General features: G+C 33.7%; 3 protein-coding genes across 3 annotated transcripts; all 3 read left to right on the forward strand.

Annotated features, from left to right (window-relative positions):
- Positions 1–74: 74 nt before the first annotated feature.
- LOAG_16720 (RhoGEF domain-containing protein) lies at positions 75–9550 on the forward strand (the record flags this gene model as incomplete). The annotated part of the gene is made up of 22 exons (XM_020449370.1): positions 75–317; positions 489–529; positions 771–965; positions 1285–1471; positions 1652–1756; positions 2118–2195; positions 3014–3106; positions 3246–3413; positions 3524–3666; positions 3934–4016; positions 4375–4487; positions 4675–4793; positions 5331–5422; positions 5551–5627; positions 5759–5943; positions 6325–6411; positions 6947–7110; positions 7541–7686; positions 8047–8221; positions 8407–8565; positions 9040–9167; positions 9418–9550. The coding sequence occupies 22 exons, from the start codon at positions 75–77 to the stop codon at positions 9526–9528; spliced, it is 2892 nt and encodes a 963-aa protein (XP_020307098.1). The 3' UTR covers positions 9529–9550.
- Positions 9551–10625: 1075 nt separating this feature from the next.
- On the forward strand, positions 10626–13853 carry LOAG_00925 (hypothetical protein; the record flags this gene model as incomplete). The annotated part of the gene is made up of 8 exons (XM_020445595.1): positions 10626–10637; positions 10912–11194; positions 11313–11428; positions 11748–11873; positions 12089–12166; positions 12758–12845; positions 13031–13204; positions 13607–13853. The coding sequence occupies 8 exons, from the start codon at positions 10626–10628 to the stop codon at positions 13708–13710; spliced, it is 981 nt and encodes a 326-aa protein (XP_020303965.1). The 3' UTR covers positions 13711–13853.
- A 544-nt stretch (positions 13854–14397) lies between these two features.
- Positions 14398–21190, forward strand: LOAG_00926 (hypothetical protein). Its single transcript, XM_020445596.1, has 15 exons — positions 14398–14567; positions 14863–14968; positions 15253–15405; positions 15685–15812; positions 15983–16108; positions 16411–16546; positions 16792–16908; positions 17105–17245; positions 17542–17597; positions 17799–18112; positions 18236–18960; positions 19262–19349; positions 19552–19757; positions 19949–20047; positions 20182–21190. Exons 1-15 carry the CDS (start codon positions 14524–14526, stop codon positions 20329–20331), a joined length of 2589 nt encoding a protein of 862 aa, XP_020303966.1. The 5' UTR covers positions 14398–14523; the 3' UTR covers positions 20332–21190.
- Positions 21191–21883: the final 693 nt, after the last annotated feature.

Here is a 21883-nt window from a genome sequence, read left to right on the forward strand (position 1 = left end):
ATGTTATATTTATTTCAATCATTAATTAAATAATATGCTTCTTCTTTTATCCTCTTCTATCTGTTTCAGTTGAAATGGTTGATAGACGAAGTGATTGTCCAGTGGAGGGAGATTCTAGCTCAGAAAGTCTTCGTCAATCCGGCATTGCATCTCGATTAGGCGGACATCCACGTGGCGTCATCCAGTTCCTTCCATCGGCGAAACAGACTGAATTTTTCCCAACAGTGGACACGTACAACACGTATAACAAAAATAAGACGGTGGATAAAAAAAGTTTACTGCGGCGAAAAACTTCTCTTCCAGAAATATATGATCAGGTTGGATTGAGCTTTTGCTTTGATTTGTTTTAATATTTCGAGAAATTGTCCTGAATTCTACTGATTAACTAGGCTAAATCTAATGATAATTTAGCAAATGACTGAGAGTTCTTGAAAGGTACTCATAGAACTTTACTCATTACAAGTAACTGGAACAATTTTTTATTTCAGATGTGTAATTCTAGTGATATTATTCGACCGAAAACAGTGAGGTGTATTTTTTGTTCGTTCACTTTTGGAAACTTATTTATTGTTAATAAAAGTATAATGTTCCATGATGAAAAATTCCTCGGAAAGAATTTTGCAAATGGAATGTTTGATGAATTTAATTGAGAGCGCAATATTTCCCTCCCAGGTGGTAAAACGGCTGACGTTTGTTTCATAGTAAAAGGGAGATTTGTCTATTGTCTCTCCACCAATTTGACCTGCTACATTGATATCATATATTTTTAGCAATGCTTACAAGAGTGGTCGATGGTCGTTTCGTAGTGACACTCCAAATCTTCAATATTCATCGAAAAATGCTGAACTCATAGAGCAAAAAGCGCCCATAGACTCACTAACTGGTGTTAGTCGGTTCTCAAAACTACTGAAATCATTGCGTTCCTCCAGACAAAATTCACCGGAACCTCAAACTTCCAACTCATGGTAAAATTTGATGAAATCTTACTAATTCACACATTTAGTTTGGAATTTTAAGGAAAGTTGAGTTAAATTTCGAATGGAAGCATTTGAAACAGTTAGAAAAAAATTCCTTTTCCGTTTAGTTTAACTTAAATATAGAAATACCGCGCAGAGGATGTATATTTATGTGACAAAATATTATTTTACAATCTAATTTTCTTTGAGTTATGTACTTATAACTTGAAGTATTTAGGGCCCTCTTCAGTATTTCTTGAAGTTGATGAGCTTCTCACTGATATAACACCGAGAATGATCTATCCAACTTCAAATAACTAAATTACAGGAATCCTTCGGTTTATACAAAAACTTCCAGTACCATAACTAATCCAATGATGCAAGCCGATCTGCTACTTTGGAGCAAGCGTTCTCGAGCATCGATTCGAAGACATAATGATGTCCGCAATATGGCTATTAGAGAACTTTGTGATACTGAAAGAACGTTCGTTGAAGATTTGGAATATCTCATTCAGGTTTGACATGGACTTGATCATGGGCTCATTGGTAGCTTAATGTTTAAACCTAAACTTCTTCGAGTTTAGATTGATAGGGATGTTTGGAAAGATGAAAAGTTCGGCAACACGTGCGTTTTTTGTTACGCTTATTTTCACAGACCATTCGTACACTTTTTATTCATTATTGATAACTTACAGAAGTACATGCGACCTCTACGACAGCCACTGGAATGCACTTTGATAGATCGCATCCTGGCCGATAAAATTTTCTACAAAGTTCCAGAAATCCTAATTCACCATCAGGTTGTTTTTTTTCTAAAGCTATTTTCATCATTTCCATCTTACCGTTTCGTCCTTTTTCATTTTATTTTTTCCTGATACTTTACACCATCGCTGTTGGAAATGATGAAAGCCTTACTTACATCTCTTCCTCGAGGCTTAAAATTTGAAAAAACCAATTTTTTTGTGAACTTTCAAGATTTAATAATTACATGGATTTAAACATTACGTAAATATGCCCAGTTTTTAATTTCGTACTGCATCCAACGTCTGAGAATAGTTCAATTTTCTTTATTTTTCATCTTTAAGTAAATTAGATATTGGAATGTTAAAACAAAATTAGCTTTGTTTTTTCCACGATTTTAACTTCTTCCTCAATTTTCAGCATTTTTTAGCGGCATTGTGCGATAGATTGGATACATTTCAAACAGATACGAGAATCGGTGATGTTCTTCTTTCCCATGTATGTTAAATTTAATTAACAAATAATGGCGGAATCCTATTTTTTCCAGAGATTTAGGTTTTGGTTAATAATGTATTAATTAATAAAATGTTTTGACTTTCATAGAAATAAATGTTAAAAATATAAAAAATTGTTAATCATTATTTTAAGATGAATTCTCTATCCAAGAATCTTTTTAGTTCTTTTAGCACTAACAACTATTATATTCTATTAATTGTGCTATGCTGATAACAACTGTTGAAATTTGACGATTCATTACTTTTCTGGATTAGCTTGAGTTGGAAAAAATCAGATGAAGTGTAATAGTGATGCTTTTACTTTTGGAAATGGTTTAATGTGCCAGTAATAAGTACGATTGATTTTCAGTTTCGGAAGCAATCAATGGTTGATACATACATTGCATTTGTTGATAATTTTAAATTTTCCAAACAAAGTATAAAACAAGCACGTGAGCGTCCAGCATTCGAAAAGTATTATATGGCAAGTTCAATGTGCTTATAGTTGAGAAGAGAAAAGATCAATTTTCAATTTACTTGGCTCAATGCTTGCTGTATTTTATTTATTGCGGTTTTACTCTTAAAATCTAATCTACACTTTTATCATGATATGAAAAAGGTATAAGAAAAAGTAGTACGTGTGCTCGCAATGTAGCCAGCAGGCAGCATTCAACCAAATTTAGCTCAATATTTTTATTCTCAGTAAAGTCAAAATAGTCGAAAGTAAGTCCAAGAATTTTTTCATTTAAGTCTAAATCATGTTAGAGATTAGACCGTAACTTAATTGTTAGTTTAAAAAACAGTGTGACAGCGTCTTTTCAGCGATGTCGAAGAGATCATCGGAACAAATTGGACTTGGATTCTTTGCTTATTTCACCTATACAACGAGTTCCACGTTATGAATTAATTGTAAAGGTTGGAATTCCTATGCTTTGAACATTTTATGAACTAATTCTCATAAATTTAAGCTCAATGAAGCGGTCACGTGAGTCTCATGCAAGATAATCGAACACCTTAATATTTGAAGAGAATTTTACTTAGAGACTCGTTGCAGCAAATAATCAAGCATACATCAGTGGAGCATGCTGATTATGATAGCTTATTACTGGCCCAAAAATATATCCATGAACTGGCAACCAAAATTAATCGTCAGAAGGAAGAAAGCGAAGAAATGGAGCAGCGACTACGTGAAATCGAAGCGATTGTTGATGGTCTCGATGATGTCAGTATTAAGGATCTTCATTAATTTCGTTATTCAATATTACTTAGTTAAGTTGTTCTTCATTCATTATATATCTTTATGATTTAATAATTTGGTAAATGAATTTTCAGTTGGTAACAACTGGTCGATCTTTCAATCGTTATGATGTCGTAACTGTTCTGGGTACAACGCAAAATAAACAGCGCTGTCTATTTCTAATGTCTGATCAGATTATTGTAACAAATGTGAGGAGGAAATCATCACCATCGCAAGTGTTTGCTTTAAATTATGATAAACGCAAAAAATTGTTTTGGAATTTCAGAATATTCCAGGAAATATCCTTATTATGATAAAATTAGAACGAGAACTTTAGAAATTTTTCTTTTCTGCTGGAAGTTCTTTAGGGGTTAGTTCCTCAGCTGAAGAGTATTATCCATTACAGTATTAGCAAACTTATATGCTTTAGCTTGAAATACTAAATTAAAAGCATAGTTTTAAGATGCGGAGTCGGATTCATCAGAAAGAAAAACGAAATTTTCAGATTCCACTCATCAGATTTCTTAGATAACAATCGTTTCAAGCTACTTTTCAAGATTTCACTGGATGATGTTGTAATTGCCAAAGGTGACAATTTTGTTTACTATTGCTGGAAAAAGCAGTTTAATCTGCGTTTCAAATCAAAATGATATTATCTAAATTAAAAACCAAAGATTGAGATAGTATTTATGTTTATTAATGCTACAATAAGCTTACAAAATACAGTTGGAAAAAGAGAGAAACGAATGAAAATATAGAGATTTTAGCACTATGACAAGCAGCAAATAATAAGAGCAAATGAAAAGGTGTTACTTGACCGTTGACCAGAGGATCTTATATAATGCTTATACATTATTAGTGGACTAGCTACTAGATCGAGCTCCAAGTCTGAAAGTATGCATTTTCAGTCTTTTATTTCTGCTTGTTATAATTACTGGTATTTCAGATACTTTGTCACTACTGCATACGGCTGAAATGGAACTGCAAAATGCGCAAGAAGATATAAATATTGTGAATAAAATGACCGAATTGTCGAGATTACTCAAGAAACCAAATATCGTATGTTTTGTCTGATTGAAATAATTTTCACTCAACTTTTATCCTTCTGATAACAATTCAATGCAGGTTAGATTTTCAAGATGGCATGAAAGCAGTCAATAAAGACGTGAAAATGCGAAATCAATTTAAACTATTATGAGTATCTTACAATGTATTAGTGTTATGATATAAGTACGCATTTTTGCAGGAATTAGCGAATATGTTAGATAATCTGGAAACTGAAATGATGCGTCGAAAACGGGTTATTCAGGAACAGCTGACATCAGATCCATTACTAACCATAGTGCAGCTGCAAGTCACAACAACGTACTCAACATCCTACAAAGCTCTACTCATATTCCTTTTTCAAATTTTTTCACTAAAATTTCAAATTTTCAATTGAAATCCTATACCAAATTCTAGAAGTTATTTTTGAAAATTTGTCAAAATTTCGATTTAAATGTGATATGATCAGGTCATCCCCGACTTTTTTCATTTGCTTAATTTATATCTTGAGCTTTTAGATGATAAAAGAAGAATTATAATATATAATTTAGTTATCTCGAAAAAATGGAATAAATTGGTGGTTTTATGCTGACTGCACAATCTAATCGTTTTTCATTAGCATGATTTGGGAATAATAATAGCTGGATAATGTTGAAATAGGATAGGAAAGCCAGAGGAGATATTACCACTGATTAACGACTTAGCAATTGGATGGGTCTTCAAAGTAACATTTTCAATGTTCACTTAATGCCCAATAATTATATGAGAGTGTAATATCAAAATATATGGACAGTCTGACATCTGTTCCATTATATGATATTGTACAATAAAAAAGAAGCAAATTTTACTTGATTACAGAAATGGTGTTGGCGTACTCGTAATACAATTCCCTAGTGCTGATCGACGAGCTATTTGGGAGAATGCATTGATAAAAGCAAAAACTGCGCTAAGTCCTCATTTATTCATTAAATTATATTTCACTCTAATTATTCCCTCTACTTGACTTCTTGAGGAATAAATAATGTAAAATATACTTATGCAAATTTTTAAAATAATTATTGCTTTGAATCACTTGCAGAGAATGAGATGCAAAATGAAGGAAGGTTAAACCACTTGAAATCGATTGTAACGCATCGAACTCGTCCTGGACTTACGGTCAGTTTCATGAACTTTATCTTGATATTATGTAACTATTGTTATGCTGATTTGCTGGATTGCTTTCCAAGTTTGTATATTGCAGGTCGAAAACTTCTAATTAAGTCTAGAATACTTTTTTAAATTTCCAGTTTTCTGTAGCATCGGCAACCTTCGGGAAGAGTGCAGAAGGAGCACCCAATGTTTGGGTCTGTGCATCAGATAAATTTTCCGGTCAAGTTGCTGTAGTAAATGTAAACGGTGAACCAACTATAGAAAGCACTACAAGCATTGGTAATGCAGCCATTGTTGCAATCTGCTCCGTACCCGCCCCAAGGTATTACTTTTTTCTTCATAAAGTGTCTGTCCAATGCTTGTTTTTTAAGTTGCTCATTTATGGTTGATTGATCTAATAATGGCCTATACTTTATGGAATTAAAGATTTTGCATGCTTCTCATCACTTCCTTTTTCCCTTTTTCGCTTTTTACGTCTTTCATATATTGATGTATTTCCGGAATAGCAATTTAAAGGGTTCTTTTAATTTCAGAAAAAAAGGAAATTGGCAAAATTGGTGAACTCGTCATCGAGAGAATTACCCGGCTTGGAGCTTGACAGGTTTGCTTAACGAGCCTAGTGTAAAATACTGAAATTTCAAGAGGTTCGGCAAAAACATTTTAAAAAATTCTGCATGAAAGGAATAATAAAGTGTATCTTTAGCAATTCATCGGAATCGGGCGAATCGGATTTGGAAACAGCTCGACGAAATGTACAATCTACTGTCTGGATTGGCAATGAAGATGGCGAGTAAGTTAATTGACTTTCGAGATAATTTTTGAAGTCTAAAAACTTTCAATTGGATAAAAAAGAATAAAAAATAAAAATTTCGTATCAAAAAGATTTCTTGAAGGATAGTTCATTTGAAGGGATGTTTTTTTTCTCTTATAATCTTGGTAAGCATCCTCATTCTTACATAAGAAACAGTATTCAAAAGTTAAGGGATTCATCAGTAATATCCTGAAATAATAGCTTGATTAATTACGGAGATAATTAGTCCTAATATTTCGTTAATTTGAGAAGTAAGTTTCACTAAGCAATTATAAATGTAAAGAGTTTAGTGGTGTCAGTTTCCCTTTGGTGATGGATTACATTGGCTTGAAGGCCTATTTCGCATTATTTCAAGATGTGGCTTAAGTTTCAGTGCGCCCAGAAAGCATCCTTCGTATCCCTGGAAACAGGAAGAAGAGATTTACAAAAGAAATTGTCACCAAAAAAAGTGAAGTTTGCAGAAAATTCAACGCCTGTCTTCCTTTATCTGTTCGTTACACATTACTTGTTTCAGAATATTCGTTTTCAATCTTTTGGATAATGTTCGATTGAAAGCCTATGAAAGGTTGGCCAGACTTCCGATGCCTGTGGATGACATCGTTTATTTAGAAGAAAAAGTTTTCGTTTCGATCTCATCAAACTCACACATTCAACTACTACATTTCCAAAGAAATAAAGGTTTCAATAATTTACTTCAATATTTCAGATTAATAAGACCGTTCGTTCATGTTCCAACGCCGTATGCTACAAATATTAAGATAGTAATACTAGCGTTAGTAATAATATCTAACTTCTGTAAAATATAGTTACTTCTTCATCACAATAGGTTACAATCAGATAATTGGAAAACCCTAAAAAACATGTTGGCGTCTGAATTCAGGTAAAAAATTAATAGTATTCTATAATGGAGGAAGGATTAAAATAGTTTAACAACTAAGTTTGACAGCTAAATAGTTTAATAAGTTAGCATTATTCGACAAACTGAAGTTTTATGCTCAGTGACCAATGAAAGGCCTACTGAACAGCACCAGAAGGGGACAGCTTTGGCGAATAGATGGACATAGAAAGTAACTCCTTGTTATCTGCCTGATCGTCATTTTCTTTTCAGAAGGTAAATGGGATTTGGAGAATCCGAAATCAGTCCAAATAAATTTTCGCAGACGTTTGAGGCCTATGAGTGTTGCGGCTTCAAGACTTTGTTTTGCGTCTGGCAATTCAGTTTACCTATTGAATGCTTCAACCCTGCAAATTGAGGTTTGTGTTTACTATAGTATTTCTCTTTGAGAAAAAATGAAAAACTAAAAAAAAGGATGACAAACATATTTTCAAGCAAATTTCACTTCAGTTTCACAAAATATTTGTTGTTCTTCTGTGTTCACTTTATTTCATCATTTTAAGGATTCTTAAAATGTTCGCTTTTCACTTGTCCTTTGAAAATTTGTGAAGTCCAATATATGTTTGCTTTAGGAAGGATGTATTTGACATGCAGAAATAATTAATTAAGAGCAAAGATTAATGAAAACTAGTATTCGACGGTGTTCATGACTTTGAACAGATTTCCATTTGCTGGCTATGGATTTTGAATGAAGGATGAAATTTGATCATTAATTAAAGAAACACGCAGCAGTAAGTACAAGTGCAATGGAGACAGTAGCTTGCTTAGCTGTACTCGGTTCAACAATTTTTGTGGCCATGAATAAATCATCGATTGTTAAAGTAATCAGTGCGTTTACTTTGGTCTGCCAACAGGAGTTTAGTATTTCACATGTGGTCAATAAGGCATTGTCGAGTAAGTTTGCAATCAAGTTCTTTTTTGAGAGAATCAGTCTCAATAGATAGATAAGTCTACTTCCCATCAATTTTAGTTTTTTAACTTCAAAAGCTGTTCAAATTCTTGCTCTATACTGATTTATTAGAAAAAGAATTGTTGTTCTACGATAAAACATTCCCTCATTTAAATAATTTTATTTACAGGTAGTGAAGATATCATTCGCAAACATAAGATGGGATGCTTGAGGATAACATCACTTCTATGTTGTAACAATTGTCTTTGGATCGGTACTTCTGCTGGTATCGTTATCAATACACTCATTCCAAATAATAAAATGTTAAATTGGACACCTTCCTTAAATGGTATCTTCAAAGCACAATTGCAAATAATTCTGTTGATGTCGTGTAAAAATGGTAATAAATGGGATAGGAGAGGGACATATTAGAGGTCAGATGGCGCGTGCAAGGTATGATACAAGATGCCAATCAGAGATGCCTTAGATTTGATAATACCACCAATTTTTTAAATTTTATCCTTTCAAAAATTTAATTTTAAAGTTCATTTTTTTAAAAAAAAGTCTGTTAAAAGCACGTGATTTTTCTAAACTTATTGTTTGAATAGAAATTTGAAGCAGTGATTTTTTTATTTAGAACAAGCTTAATTGGGCTTTTAATTTTGAAAAGGATATTTCGAAAGTTTTGAGATTATAAAAACTGAATTATTGTCTTTGTTTCGTATGTAATACTACAGGCAGAAGGCTTTCAGAACTTTGCGCCCCAGCAGACTGGTAATCGTTTTCCATGAAAAGTAATTTAAACGTGCTGTCTTCATTTCAGTATGCCAAGCGGGACATATCGGACCTTGTAGATTTCTGACCGCTGTTTCGGCTACAGCAATACCCGCATTTGATTTACGACGTCGGCGAATGTCACTCAGTGCTCCTCCATTACAACAAATTGAGCAGGTGGTATTTTACATCATTACGTTATGACGATTGATCTAATCACCTCAGGGATAAATCTACAAATTAATATGAAACTTTATTTCACAATATAGAATCTTGTCGTACTCAAGTGCCAGAAAATGCATCTGAAGTCAAGTTTTTTCTCTCTCAAAATATGGAATGATTAGTGTGTCGATGAATAAGTGGGAACTTCACTTAAACTGAGTATCGGTTGCCTCGCTTACATTACAATCTATTTTTGTTTTTCCAGATGTTCATAGTAAGTGGTGGTGAAGGATTCGACGGTGGTGCTGCGCAAGTTGATGGTGAAAAACGTGAGGTTGATGACGCGTTAAACTATCTGTTATTTTGGTCTGCTTAAATACTTCTAGGATAATCAGATTCTCAATCTACATAAGAATTTTCTTCTGTCTTTTCATAAAAACAAATCGTGTGAACATCACATACAGTACCATCACTATGATTAGAAATTCTTCCCGCAATTTTCCATTTGCAGAAATAACCTGGACTGTCCTAAGTTGCTTCATATGATGTCATTTAGTAATAAGTAGTTTGTTAGGATGCTTTAATCATTATCTCATTTGAACTACAAAAACCATCATCAGTTTGATTTGGGCCCTTTCTCCTTTTTTCCTTGAAATCAATGTCATTCTGAGCACTTTGGTGTCCTCTATGTAATCTGGTAGTTCCTGCACTTGTTAACCCACCTAATTCTCAATTTCTCCCCCATTGCCTACACGTCTCCTTTTAAACCCAACAAAAGTTCAATTCTTTCAGCAAGCTGCTGCCTTTTTTCAATCTTTTTTGTTTGAAAAATCACCAATAAAATTTTCGTATGCAACATAAATTTTTCATGACCTAAGATAAATTTAGAGAGGTTTTCTAGTTTCGTAGAAGGAGATTTTCAATTTGTTCATAAGATGAATAGCATCACAGCAAGTGACACTGCTAGGGAAATTGAGCACTGATGTTATTATACTCGTTTTTTATAATAAACGATTTTTTTTTTTGTTTCTTTTTCTTCATCATGATTTTGATTGGACACGCAAATGCTGACAATTCACATTACTTCTTCAGTGATTTATTCTGAACATCCCACTTGATCGAGAGATGAATTGCCATTGCATAAATATGATCTTTAAACTCTTTATATTGATAAAAAGTACCTCCATAAATTATGTTAGCTATGTTCTTCAGCGCTTGTCAAAAACATTTTGTCTGTGAGCTACCCCCAGGCTCCTTTTTTTCCCTCTCTTTGGAACAGAGTCTATCCCTCTCTCCCTCTCTTTTTGAGAAACTCAGGAGCAAATTTTTGCATATGCAGTTTTAACTTTGAAGAATTTCAATTTTTTTCATGAAAATAAAAGTTTGGCGAAAGATTTAATGGTATTATTAGCCCTTAATTCGGTGATGGTTGTTGGATTCATTTTATTGTTCATTAACTGATTAATAACGAGGATGGGTTCACAGGTTTGCTCTCACTATCAGTTATCAGTTGTCACTGGAATCAGTAGTATCAGTATAATGTAAATGCGCTGGTTCTTCATAACAACCTGTTTATGGTAGACCTCAATTAGAATTATTTTTAGGTCTTACAGCAGATAAAATACATATATGCATTAGCGCAGATCGTTTACAATTACTGCTGCTATGATAAGTTGTATGTTTTGTGCCGGAATGTCTTCCTCAGGAAATTTTGAGTTACTTGAAATGAAAGCTGAGATGTGCCATCCATTTCTTACAGATAAATATACGAACGGGTAAGGAGTACGCTGATGAAGAGTTGGGCCTATTAAAGACTCAGCCAATTCTTCAAAATTATGAACAGCTGAAAGTATCAGAAACAGCACAACCGATTTTACTGGAATCGACTGTGACGTGTAATGAAATCGAAAAGGCAAAAGTCGCAGAAGAATCAGTTACTGACCATAACCGCCTACAAGCTATGGATCGAAACAGCAATTCCAGAAATATTTCTCATTTACGTAAGTCACGGACATCGGAAAAACGCAGAGCGACTTCGTACGGTTCTCGAAATTTTCAAAATTTTGCAAAAAAATGGGCAAAACCGTTCGTTAACATATGACACGAACTAGTTAACTGAAGATACTATAATGAATTTTTTTTATCACGATTGCATTGAAGGATCCGAATGTTACCATCCAAAATGTTCTCATCAAATTTCCCATCGCTCTGTACCTTCCAATGCAAGCGTAAAGCAACGCAATTGTCAACAGTGTTCAGATGTTTATGACAATGTGGTAGGAAGTAAATATTTTCTCAAATAAGTCTCTAAGTTAACTACCTCCTTGCGGTAGAAGCATTTTACCGAGATGGAATGACTCCAATCTAAACCGCTGATATGTATGGTATGACATCAATTTAAGCCAAGACATTCATGGTCAGTTCACCATGTATCTTTTTAGCCATCCCCACATACGTTAGATGGCCTCGTATTCTTGGATCAGATACTATAATCCAATATTATGCAGATTTCGAGAATACTCGTAGTTTCCTGAAATTTTTCAAAATGTTTAATATACTAGAAGATTTATAATATTATGTTCTGGAAGTTTTCAGAAAAATGGTTCATGTTGTGGCGGTATGTGTAAAATAAATAGTTATAATTCAGGAACGACTGGTGCAACTCATACGAATGAACCAGTAAAAAATAAGGAGGATGAAGCTACTCAAACATCCTACAGTGTCAAAAACTTTTCTTTTTTTTCGAATTGTTTGTTGCTGGTTGCCCAAAGAATTGTCATAAAGTGATTGAAATGAGGTTAAGAAAAACCAAAAATAGACAAGGATTGAGAGAGGACTGTTTTTGCTGAATTGAACTGAGTTTTGTTATTTTGCTCCTTTTCATGCTTGACAAGATTGCTTAGGTGATACAAATCATCATTGATAATTAGTTTAAGATTTATCAGAAGATGACCCATTGTTCAAAACCGATTCATCAACAAGTTCGGCCGGAGAGCAATTTTATTAAAGCAAATGTTAGTGTGTTTGTGTTACGAAACTTGATTTACTCTGTTGGTTTTGCTCATATCCGGTGTAACATCATAGCTCATAAAGCGTGACCTTTCTCTACGTGTTACTGACATCTTCTAGTGAAGTATCAATATAATTGCCGGTATTCTAATAACATATGATTTCTTTCTGTTTTACAAAAATTATGAGATTAGGTATGCATGAAAATATTTTGAGTCGCTCAATTTCAAGTGAGTAATATTCAAAAATTTGATTATTTTTCGTATGATGTCGAAAGACAATCGATCCCTTGTGCGTTTTGAAAACCGAAAAATACTTACTTGAAATATGTACATCTGCTGGGTGTCTTCATCATTCTTCTAAAATTTTATTAGAAACATTTTAATGATATTAAGTAGCATCCTAACACTGTTACACTTACTATCTCAATTAATTTTACTAACAAAAAGGTTTCCATTAACATGGAAATGGTAGAGTAAACTGAGAAATCTATTATCACTGATTAATAAAGACTCGAATAATTTAAATTTATCATTTCTCACTAATTTCATCCAGATTCGATTGTCAAATTTACAGTTTTAAATTGCAAACTTAAGGTATATTCATGCCAGAAGTGTATTTGTAAAGGGATTCGTGAGCAATCGAGTCGAAACCGTCGTTGTGTAAGGTCGTCCACCGTTAATGGTACCATAATTTGTTTCATAAGCGACGTCCTTTCTTCATATTTCGTATTACTAAAGTGAACTTAATTGAATGTATTATACGCACATTTTCACATAAACATCAACAATTCATACAGAAGTATTTTCAACTTTGGATTAAATTTTGACTTGTAAATACTATATTTCCCTTTAAATACTAAATTTCAGCAATAAAATCCCACGCTTGGAATCAGATGCTATCAGCGTCAAACCATCACCGCAAAGCAAAGTGCAGACATTCCATTCACATAATTGGTGGACCAAGCCATCAAAATAGGCCAAAGCATGATGTTTTAAAGTGCTACGGCTGTGGACGACTTACTCTTCGTAAATGTTGCAATGGTATCTTGTCAATTACATTAATTGTCTTTTAATGTCCCAACGCGAACATAATGAAATGTTTACTTACTAAGTGCAAAGCATTAATGTAGTTTCATTCCATTTACACAGATTTTCCAGTATCATTACTCTTAGCAGCAGAAAAAGCATTCAGACAGGTCCCATTATCACGAAAAAGTTATTCGCGCAGGTAAATTAGTGAGCATAAGAATGCATCTATCTGAAATAATCTTTGCTGAGTTCTGTTTCCACGTTTCACGTTTCAATTTTTTGAATTTCTTTTTTTTCATTTCATTTTTGTAATAATTTTGTTTCTTATTTTATAAAGCAGTTTCTGGGATTCCGTTTCCGGCATCTTCATCAGGAAGTAAACTTGCCGTCTAAGATAAGCGACAAAATTTTCAGGTAGAAGCATCGGTGTTCACCACTGTTCGGCTTGTCATCTTCACAGCAATGGTAAAAATCATTCAAGCGGTTTTCGTCATACCTATTACCGTAAACATCACTAATTTCCCGAGCAACTGGACCGATAAATTTCTCCCTCGAAGCTATCGTTGGCACTGATATCATCGATAATCGTCATTCTACCAAATGGAAATGAAAGCTTTCGGAATATTGATTTTTTGACAATACTACTCTAATGACATTCACTTACTTTATATCCATTCATTTGCATTCGCTGATCTGGGAGATCGAATGATGACCTTTCAACAAAGGGATCTCTCCCTGCTCCACCTCAACCAAAAAGTTTCACCAAACATGTCATAACAAGTTTGCATAAAGTATTGATGTGACGTCATTAAGTTGATGAATAAATAATTCAGGATGTTGGCGTCTAGACATTCGCAATTCTATGATTTTGGTAGAAAACAAATAGTTAAGTGTCTTCAACTTTGATTGTTATGGAAAATCCTGTTGATCATTTACATCTTCTTTTCCATCTGTTCCATTCTTTTCCATCCGTTAGTCACCTTAATCGTTAACCCATCCCTAGCGATTTCTCTCTTTTTAGCAATCACAGAGACATATTTTGGAATAACTTTTACTCATCAATTAATCAAACAACAGTGTTTCAGAAGTCTGTTTCACATATTTCTTCCAGATTGGCGGATTTGTACTCGGGTCCCGAGGAGATTCCCTAGACCACTTGAGCTGCGAAAGGCGTTTACTTCAGCGAACCTTTACTTATTGATCAATCAGGTTTAGGGTCATACGCTTCACCGTTCTGTGTTCACACCTCGTAAGTACTACGCTGTTAATACCGGATTACTTCAAGTTTAGGTAATGAATTTTGTTGGTTGACTACGAGATGAAACTGTTCAATGGACGACTCAGATTTTGTAGAGAAATCGCTTAAATCGACCAGGTAACTATTATGAATATGAAAGAGAACAAACGAATGTTATTAATGGCATTATTGTTTGTCCTTCAAAGTTTCATTCTTAAACTAACGGTTATGTGCAGATATATTACCCAAACATTGTAGCTTCTTGTAAATTTTATTCCTTCAGTTTCGTCACCACCAAAAAGGGACTGAAAACATCACTGTTACTGAAAACAAGCAATTTTCTCTGGAGTTGTGGAAGAGAATGTGCAGTAGATGACTGATAGAATAGTGAGATATAATTTGAGTAACGTCATTATAGCAAAACGATTTCCAGCGAGCATAAATGTAAATCAGGGAGCGAAATTATTTCAAAGCCAGTGATTAGAAGTGATTATTTGCTGCCGGGAGGTGATAAGGACAAATGCTTCGTATGCAATAAAGTAAATTTCATCTCTCATTTGCATTGCTGACAGAAATGTTTTCTCACATCCATTAATTGATGCTTCCTTTCCGTTTTTATGCACTCCACGTAGTGCATTTGTTTACTGGATTAATTATTTTCATTTAGTATTGTATGCGGTGTGTACTTTTTGTGGATAATTAAACGGTCGAAACTGGACATTATTTACTGTTTTATGCGACAAATAGCCATTCCTTTGAAAAACTATGAACAGAACAGAATTCTTGTGTTTGTAATGCACTAAAAAAGTGCTGATATTTAAAGGATTTGAAACATTTGGATGAATTGCGCAAGTCGTTACATATCAATTGTTGTTTGGATCAGCAAGAAACATGCGAAAAATACAAAACAAGAAAGAAAGAATGGAAGAAAGTAGTGGATTGTCCTATATGCGGTGAACCTTTAGAATCAGGACCAGTAAGTTTTTTGGGAACAATTTCATTATGATTAACTGCAGATCTTGTTCTCTTGGCAGTTCGTTGCTTTTATTTGTATTTCTGTACTTAGTGCCAACTACCATCAGATAAAAAGTGATAATTTTCAAGTTGCTGAATTCATATCACACTATGGTGAAGTATTGTAACATTTAACTTTGTAGCAATGGAAGCACTTCTTAAAGAAGAGAGCCAAATAAACCAGCGTATTCTTTATAAATTTAAGTACTACCCGTACTTATCTCTGAAATAAATTTTTCAGTTTCGTGCAACACATGTTAAACGCTGTGGTAAAAAGCATCACGTTAATCCTAACAGTCTTTTGTTACTGCTAGATACGCAAACTAAAGTTGCAGAAGCGAAGAAACGAAATGGTGCTGCACATACAAAGTACAAGTTTTTTTGATTCGCATTTTTGGAATTCATGTGAAAATAAAGTAAATTTGAATAGTTGAGAATGATGCGAATCAGAGACTAGAGTAGTGAATTAGTTTTACGAATAGGAATAGAAACAAGCTTTTCTTGACTCATATTTTGCTTTGTTTGTTCATTGTTTCTAGGCAGGGGCAGCCAAAACTAGAAACAAAAAAGCGTCCTATTCGTTTGAATGAGGAACCGCGTTCACTATTCGATGAACAAATGAAGCTGGGGAAAGCTCTTTCTGCAAGCATGTGCCCGAGTGAAAGGTTCTTTTTTCCAACGGATGTTTTTTTTTCTTTTTTTTCAGGAAATTTCTGTTTAATGTTAATGCTGTCAAGTCTTTTCATATTAATACAATAAATTTAAGAAATTTTGTGACATTTACAATCTTACTCTTGAATGCTTCCATTTTCTAGCTATTCTACTTTTTGCTGCTTAGAGATGAACATTTTCAGTAGTTTCAAACTTGTTTACTTTCTCCAAAAAAAGAAAGAAAAACTTTGTTTCGAAAATTTCTGTTCGAAATAGCTATTTTTCATGGAATAGGCATATTCTATTTACATTACAGTAAAATGTACACTGAAACACATGAGCCACCACAGAAGTTACCTAAAATGAAATCTGAAAAGCGACGACCTCGATCATTTTCGTTTGTGGAGCTTGAACCACGTGTATGCAAGTGTGAAGTGATTGAAAAAATACAGGTGGTTTTAATTTTATGTATTTTATCACGAAGCAAATTTTATATAATTTCTTTTGTAAGTTTTTAGAGTATGTATCCTATGATTTTTCATTGCCTTGATATCTGTTTCTATCTTAAAGCTTTCCTGTAGTCCCTTATACTACCTTTTCTTTGTCACAGAATACATATCACTTTTCAATTGATTTTATGAAAAATTTACTACAGCGGTTTAATCTCACTCTCTCACGTAACGCGTCAAATTTTCAGGAGAATTTTCTTAACATTTTCAAAACCCGAGATGAAGAAGATATGCGCACAATATTGAAAAAAAATATTCAGGATACCGAAGAGATTTTGAAAAATGCAGGAGTGTGCTTGCGTAAAGTTAGCAACTGTATGATAAATGCACTATGTAGCGAGTAACTAGATGACTTGCATCATTTTTTTAGTTAATTCTTATTGTTCTTTTCGTATTTGTGGTGGTAGGGTGCTTATCTGAAGTCTGTTTTGCAGTGCTTCCTGAGCAAATATTGAACAGAATCTGTCTCGATGCAAGATGAAATCTACGTTTTTCTTGCAGTTAAATAGTTTGAAACAATTGGCAGATGATTTAGCTAGTTTTACTGAAAACAACAGTGATGTCATTGTTTTTTCGCGCGAAAACGAAACTTTTTTAGTTTGTCAGTTTATTATAGCTGCTCGAGCACCAGCACTTTTACAGGTTTTTTGTTTTAGTTTTTGGAATGTTCCTGCATTGAAGAGATTTTCTTTTTAATTTTTTGAGGTAACTTTTTTTATACGAAGACTAGTTCAGTGTTAGTATATTCAAAAATGGTTTGTAATATTGGGAATGTTAAAAGTAATGAGCACTATCTAAATTCAATAGTTTACTACTTTCAAGTTGTTCAGATTTGCCAGTCAGGCAACAACTATATAGATATTAACTGAAGCATTAGAATTCATGTGTTTCAATGAAATTTCCATACATTGTGCATAAATGAATTGGTATTTTTCCAGCACTTGAATCAGGATGGTTCTTTGAAGTTGAGGGAATATTCAGGAGCAGCAGTCAGGTAGCGATGTTTCTATATATATCAATAATTAAGTTTCTGACTCAATATATATTTCTAAAGAAAATGTAGTTCCTCGAAATATAGTTTGAATAAAGTGTCAATATATTATAGTCTTGTGTTGTTGTACTAGCTAATGTTTTTTAGTTTATTAAAGGGAATTATTCCACATACTTTCCACATCTTTAATATTTTACCTTGCAGATCTTATATGGCTTTTTTGACTTCGGCTTCAATAATTTGGACTGAAAATGAACGCGAAGAAGTGCATTCTATGGCTGTAAAATATGGGCCGAAGGGTTTAGCAGCACTTTGTAAATCTACGAAGTTGGAAGTATGCTTCAAGAAAGAAACTGTGGAACATTATCCAGAAATAGATGTTAGTGGGAATTGTAACGGTATGGAAAAAGTTCCAAATGTGAAAACAACTGAAGAAATGGAAGAAGGACGATGTTTTTCAGATGCAAAACTTAGAGTTTGTGGTGGAGAAAAAGAAGAAACAAAGAATAGAGATCCGGGTGATCCTTCGATTATCTTTGTCGAAGAAGTTGGACGGAATGTTGACATTGTCAACGTGGCAACAAATATACACAGTTTGTTAAAAAAAACCTCAGAAAACTTTACTAGACCATCATCTTCAGAATTCGTCAATAGCGAGGGTAATGAATTCATTGGTGGAAGTCCTAATTTACTTCGGTATTCTTTATCAAAGTGTAAGAAGTCATCAGTGGACGAGAAATCCGAAATTTTAGAAAAAGGAATTGCCGAATTTGCCAAGCAGGATAATTCGTTTTTATTGGGCGATCGAGTTGACAATTATGTTCCGCTTTCTTCTTCTCCTCTCCCTCCTTGTGCCTCACCAAATCTAATTGTTATGGATCATTTGAATGACTCCATTGAAAGCTTGCTGAAGAAACTTTCACCAATCAAACCATTGCCGTCATGCGATGGATTTTCATTACCAACTGCTTGTTGTTCGAGGCAGGCAGCAAGCGATAACTTATCGGGTAATTCACCGGGAAAGCTTCTCACTTCACCAAGCTCTCGGAACAAAAAGTCTGAAGAATCGTTAATAACGAAAACTAGTCTAGACTTTTCATTCATTCCAAAAAAGTCTACCCATTTGTTGTCATCGTTATCATTACTCGACCGGTCTTCTCTTCCTCACAAAAACGTTGTTTCATCACCTGAGAAGAAAAGAGTGCGAGCCGAAGCTTTTATACATCAAGAAGCTTCGACACCAGAGGTTTCAACAAATCGTCATGTACAGCGATTAGAAGAACTGGGTACGGACGTAAAGATTCTGAAAACAAAAGATATTACGCCAATGCCGGTTTATGATTTGATGAATGATAAAGAATTAAAGGTATTTATTTTGTTTCATCTTAATTCTTGGAATGATACCATTTGGTAATGGAAAAGGTATAAAAGCTAGGTTTCATAGGCTTTTTTTGGCGTAAAGTTCTTCCGCAGATCATTATTTGCTATGTTCTTTTCGAAAACCTTACTCCATGTTCTTTAACGAGTGGGTATGCGTTATTTTCCTTGTTTATATATAGAGTCAAGAAATTGATTTGAAGCTCCTCCTAAAAATTTTACAAGTTAAATTAATCTGTGTTCCAGGCTTCATTCAACAATGTTTTTTTATCCTCATGTTTTTTTTTTAGACGGAACTGGCAAAATTTGGCATAAGACCGATGGGTAAGAAACGGGCTGTTGCACTCCTTAAAAAAATTTATCATGAAACACACCCAGGTCTCTTCACATTCAATTAGTCATGTAATTGATGACTCGACTTTTCATGTAATTAATAAAATGTGTTGCTATATTATATATTCGAGAGAATTTCCAGTGTTTATAAATTTGAATTTTCCTAGTTCTCGTTTCATGACTCAGAAAGGTATTAATGTTTAATCAGAGAATGTTCTTTACTGCATTCATTTGATAATATTTTCAGTATTGGCGAGCACACCAAGCACACCATTATCAAGGAAAAGTAAAACAACCTTAAATAGCAATAGGCAAGTGAAGACAAAAGAAAATGTAGAGCCTTGTAGTGATGAAGACTCCGATGGAGACAAGACATTGAACACAAGTCTGGATGAACATAAGATTATGGAGGAATCTTGTATGAATGAAGAACAGTCTGCACTTCTCCCAAAAGTGAATATCTATTCATTTATATTTCTGAATATTTTTATATTACAGTGGTTTGTCTGTTAAATACTAAAAGGCATACATTAAAAGGATTAAATGATTAATTTTTATGAGCAAAGATTTTAGATAAAGAGAACGGTTAAATAATAGTTCATTTATAGAATTATCAAAATGATACGAATTAATTTTGCTTGAAGGATTTGGAAGGTATGCAGAGCGTTTTGCTTAATTGGCTACGCAGAGAGGAAAATTCCAGTCTATATAACCATTTGCTTGGTCTAAACGTAGTTCCTTTCGTAAGTTCATCTAGTCATCATCTAATAGAATGGTTACCTTGAATTTAAGGAAAGATTCATAAAAGGCCAAAAACTTTACCAATTTACTAAAAACTTTTGCTGTAGTATAAAACAAATCATTCATTTGTTTGCAGGAAGAGTTTGCCAATCGTGTGTCACATGCTGATTCGACTGTGTCACAGATTCCGAAGAAGGCACTTGTAGAAATACTAGATCGTTTGCACGTTACTTTTCGAATGCCGATGGATGGATGGGACCGGAAAAGAAGACGAGCTAGAAGATGATTCGTATTCTTTATTAAGAGAGTATAGAGTGATTTTAAAGTAGGAGAAAATATAGTTGATTAGGATTAAAAGGAAAGTTGAATCTTTATTGTTGAAAATGGAGATCATTTTATTTTTTAACTTTTGCTTTATGGATTTCCTTAGTTCGCGTTTCACTATTCACAGTAGAAACTGAATCATCAACAGATTGTGGTATCTTTTTCATATTAGCCTTCAAGCTTACCAGATTCCGAACTTCGTCAATATATTGAACGTCTGTAAGTAGTTCTGTCTTTCTCCTTCTTATGCAATGTTTACTTATTCGTAATTTGAAGCAAAGATTTGCCACGATTTTCCGATATTTGTTGGTTAGTCTTGATCATTGATTGTTGTCCCTGTTTCATACATAGTCATTTTATACCAATGTTGTTTTTCAAATTTCGCGAGATTTCTGCTTGATCGCTAAAATAATCTAAAATTCTAAGCGAATAAGACCGTTCGAACTCTGAGAATAAACTAGATTATGTGCTGTGCGATTTGAGGTTTATAAGTCATGTTGGAGAGTGAACCAGCAAATAACTCATAAAAGAAACTTACTCTACGTTTCCAATGTTATTTTTTCTATGAATTATTTGTATGACTTGCCATAATCGTTGTATCCACCTTTTGAATGAGATTTTTAGAAATTTGGGTTTGCAGGAACTGAAAACACTATAGAAGATATATTGAAAAAGGATCTTTTATGGCGCAAGGTAAATATCGCTGTTTTCTGGTCATTTTTGTGATAAAAAAAAAAAGTGGGAAAACGACATAGGACTTGTATGGTTTGTGTTCTGTGTTTTGGGTTGCATGTAGATGTAAAGTCTATATACCGGTAGAGATTTACAAAGTAGAGTACAGGATATTTAGAGGTTCGAGACGGCCAAGTATCATTATTTCCTTAACTGTTAAGGATTTGCAGATTGTATAATTGGCATGTTAGATCAATAAATATTTATACAAGATGGTTTAATTAGTTGGGTTGCCTTAATACTTGAAGCTTTTCGAACAAAGGAGTTATTGTACGCCGTGAGTTTACTAATTACTGACAGATAAAAGATGAAGTAATAGTTTCTCGACTTAATATTATTAAATTAAAATCAAAGGTGGACTGAAGGACTCTGCATGTCTGCCGATTGCGAACTGGTTTTTATGGGTATGGAAATACGGAGAATCTGGTCATGGAATGGAAATATATCGAAAATTACATTCCAGGATGTGAATGCAGGGATCTGTTCCAGTCATTCGCCATTCTGGTACTTGTCAATCCTAATACACAAATTCCTTCTTATCGATCTCGGCTACTGTAACTTAAGAAATTGGTCCTACTGAAAACCGTATTCTGTCTGTAACTATACGGTAATTAATGTATCGCTATGATTTCAATTTACATATCATAAGTAGTCTTTAGAAACAAATTTGAAGAGTGAGAAAAGCAGTACAAATGAAGTTTGCATTTTTTTGTCCTTAAAAATTGATCTGGATATATATATATATATATATATATATATATATATGTGTGTGTGTGTGTGTG

This window comes from Loa loa, assembly GCF_000183805.2.
Source record: "Loa loa unplaced genomic scaffold supercont3.15, whole genome shotgun sequence".
In the NCBI taxonomy this organism is placed as follows: domain Eukaryota; kingdom Metazoa; phylum Nematoda; class Chromadorea; order Rhabditida; family Onchocercidae; genus Loa; species Loa loa.